This window comes from Phaethon lepturus, unplaced genomic scaffold (assembly GCF_000687285.1).
Source record: "Phaethon lepturus isolate BGI_N335 unplaced genomic scaffold, ASM68728v1 scaffold27193, whole genome shotgun sequence".
NCBI lineage: Eukaryota > Metazoa > Chordata > Aves > Phaethontiformes > Phaethontidae > Phaethon > Phaethon lepturus.
In genome coordinates, this window is record NW_010528796.1 from 732 (window position 1) to 3,303 (window position 2,572).

Here is a 2,572-nt window from a genome sequence, read left to right on the forward strand (position 1 = left end):
GAGATGCTCTCCTTTGTCATATTTGATATGAATATGCATATGAAAATACCATGAATACATGCATAAGGACCTTATTTGCACTGCATCTTCATAACACCAAATGGCTAACATTCAAAACTGCTAAAATGACAAAAAACAGAATTGCATAGTACAAGTCAACAATCAGTTCAATCAGTAGATACAATCTTAAGCTTCACCTAAAAATAAATACTCATTTTTAATGATTCTTCTGAAGTCCACTCATTACTTACTTAGAAATGTTTAATAACGTTTTTGAAATAGCATATAAATATCTAGAAGTCCTTACTGAGGCAGAAAAGGATACCATGTTTGTTATTTATAAAAATATACTTACATTCCCTGCCCCCCCCTCGTAAATGTTAGAAAAACCTAGTACCTGTCAGCAAAAAAGAACAACACTATTGCAGCTTGTACATACCATCAAATCCCTCCTTGTGTTTTGGCACCGGCAGACAATTGTTTCTAACAGACAGTACCAATTACTGTCCTGGCAAAGTGAGTTTCCAGCATAATGGTAGATATGCAAGATGTAATTAAAACATTTCCACTCAGTATAAAAAACCCCAAACATTTTCAAGTATACTAATGAAAGCTGTATATTGCTTCAGTGTTAAGGTAAAAGGATACTGGAAGGAGATTTCCAGCATCCCAGAACAATCACCAGTAACACCAGTCTAAAGAATTCCAGAGTTGGTTTACAAAATATATACATCAAATACAAATTTAATTTATTTACCAGTCAATTTTAAAGTCAAGGTTAAAGGTTTTAAAGGCCTGAATTCTAAAGTACATGTTACAACCTTTTCTAAAAAATCTCAAGAGAACTGTATAAAAATCAAATTCAAATTCTCCTATGTCCTCAACTCTGCTTTCTACCGCTTCAAGTTATGATGCCTCTAGGAATAACAAAAACCGGTCTGGTAAAAATAATAGTAACTTTAACTTGCAACAGTATATTGCAAAAATAACACACTACCTTCTAAAACTCAGCAGCAAATTTTCTCAACTTAGAGGCCACCAAAATAGTTCAAGGACAGTGCACCATAAATCAGACAAATGTCCCAACACTCTGATCTCCCATACAATCTCTCTCCTGTATTCATCAAGGAGCTGTAGATTTTCTTGACCATTCCTCTACAGAATATATAGAAAAAACAAACCGCATCAGCTTCAGATTAAAAAGCAAAAAATCAAACTTTAATATTAATTTAAACAGATTTCTAGAATTAACTACTCTCAGAATAACCCACCATTGGTACAAAAGTATTACAGTACTTGATACATAAAATATCGTGACACTAATAAGGAAGAAATCCATTTACATAAAAAGGGCCCTTATAAAATGCACCTTAGGTAACCCAAGCATAGCATTTCCCCCTCAAATGATGGCAGAGCATCAGCAAAAGTGCTCGAATTAATGCATCATTTTGCCACTTTTTTTTTTTATAAGAAAATTGATTATTAGCTTCCATCCATCAGATGGACAACGGACACAGAAATTCCATAGTTTCAGGAACTCTGCTCTTCCCCCATGAAGTTACTATTATCCATGCAAACCTTTTAAAACAGTGAGTCTACCTCCCTTAAATCAAGAGTACTGCCTCTTGGAGCAAAGTTGCATTCGACAGAGGTAAGTGTCAACACCGCTAGGCCAAATGCCTTTACTAATCTCACTGTAGTTTTAAGATGTTGAGACAAATAGGATGCAAGTACATCAGTATAATTAAAAGATGTAATAAATACAAAAATAAAGTTCTAGTGCTAAGTTTTTGAGATCGATTACTCTGTTAAGACTTCATAAAGTTGTGAGGTATTTTCACTTCTGTGAACAGAACAGCACTGTGCAAATTTTCAATCCAAGAGAATCTCTGTCAGGATACTATATTTAAAACATCTTCCGTATGTTCAAACATATGAAGGAGAAGTCTTCAATTTTCCATAATTTACTATACAAGAACTTATAAAAATCCAAAGCAAAAAATTATTTCCAATTATCTCCAACAAATTAATCACAAGTTTGTTCTGCCCAACAGAAATCTTGAGGAATTAAACTTTAACAGGCTGATAGAATATTTTCTCCTCATTCCCCTTTATACAAAATGTATTTATTTTGCCTTTACATGTAAACAGTAAGCCAGGTCTTAAAGCACTGACACCCAGGGGGAGAGAAGTGTAAACTGATTTATGATCTCCAAAAGGAAGACTGCAGAGCGCCCTTTGGTAATGGAATTTCCTTCTGCTGTAGGCATTCCTAGTGGGGAGAGAAAAACAAAGGACAAGAGAAAAAGAAATGTTTATCTTAATTTGCCAAATTTTGATGGCTCTTACTGCACACATTCAAAGCATTGCTAATAAAATGTACCTAAATTAATTTTGAAATGAAACTACAAACTCTGAAGCTATCATATTTTAAGATCATAATCTAAGTTAGCATTCACAAAACAATTTAAATGATCAGGTATTTTACAGTTTTGCAAGCTTTCCCCCCAAAAAAAGCAGAATACAAGGCTAAACAAACACTACAGAGAGCGGTTCAAAGTGCCTACTTCAC

General features: G+C 34.0%; 1 protein-coding gene across 1 annotated transcript in view; it reads right to left on the reverse strand.

The window, feature by feature from the left end:
* Positions 1-2,203: 2,203 nt before the first annotated feature.
* Positions 2,204-2,572, reverse strand: part of GLE1 (GLE1 RNA export mediator) — a gene marked incomplete at its 5' end in the record, with an annotated part of 9,422 nt that continues 9,053 nt past the window's right edge. Inside the window, one exon of the mRNA XM_010283767.1 lies at positions 2,204-2,272. Coding sequence (XP_010282069.1) covers positions 2,204-2,272 — 69 coding nt within the window. The remainder of the gene's footprint in view (positions 2,273-2,572) is intronic.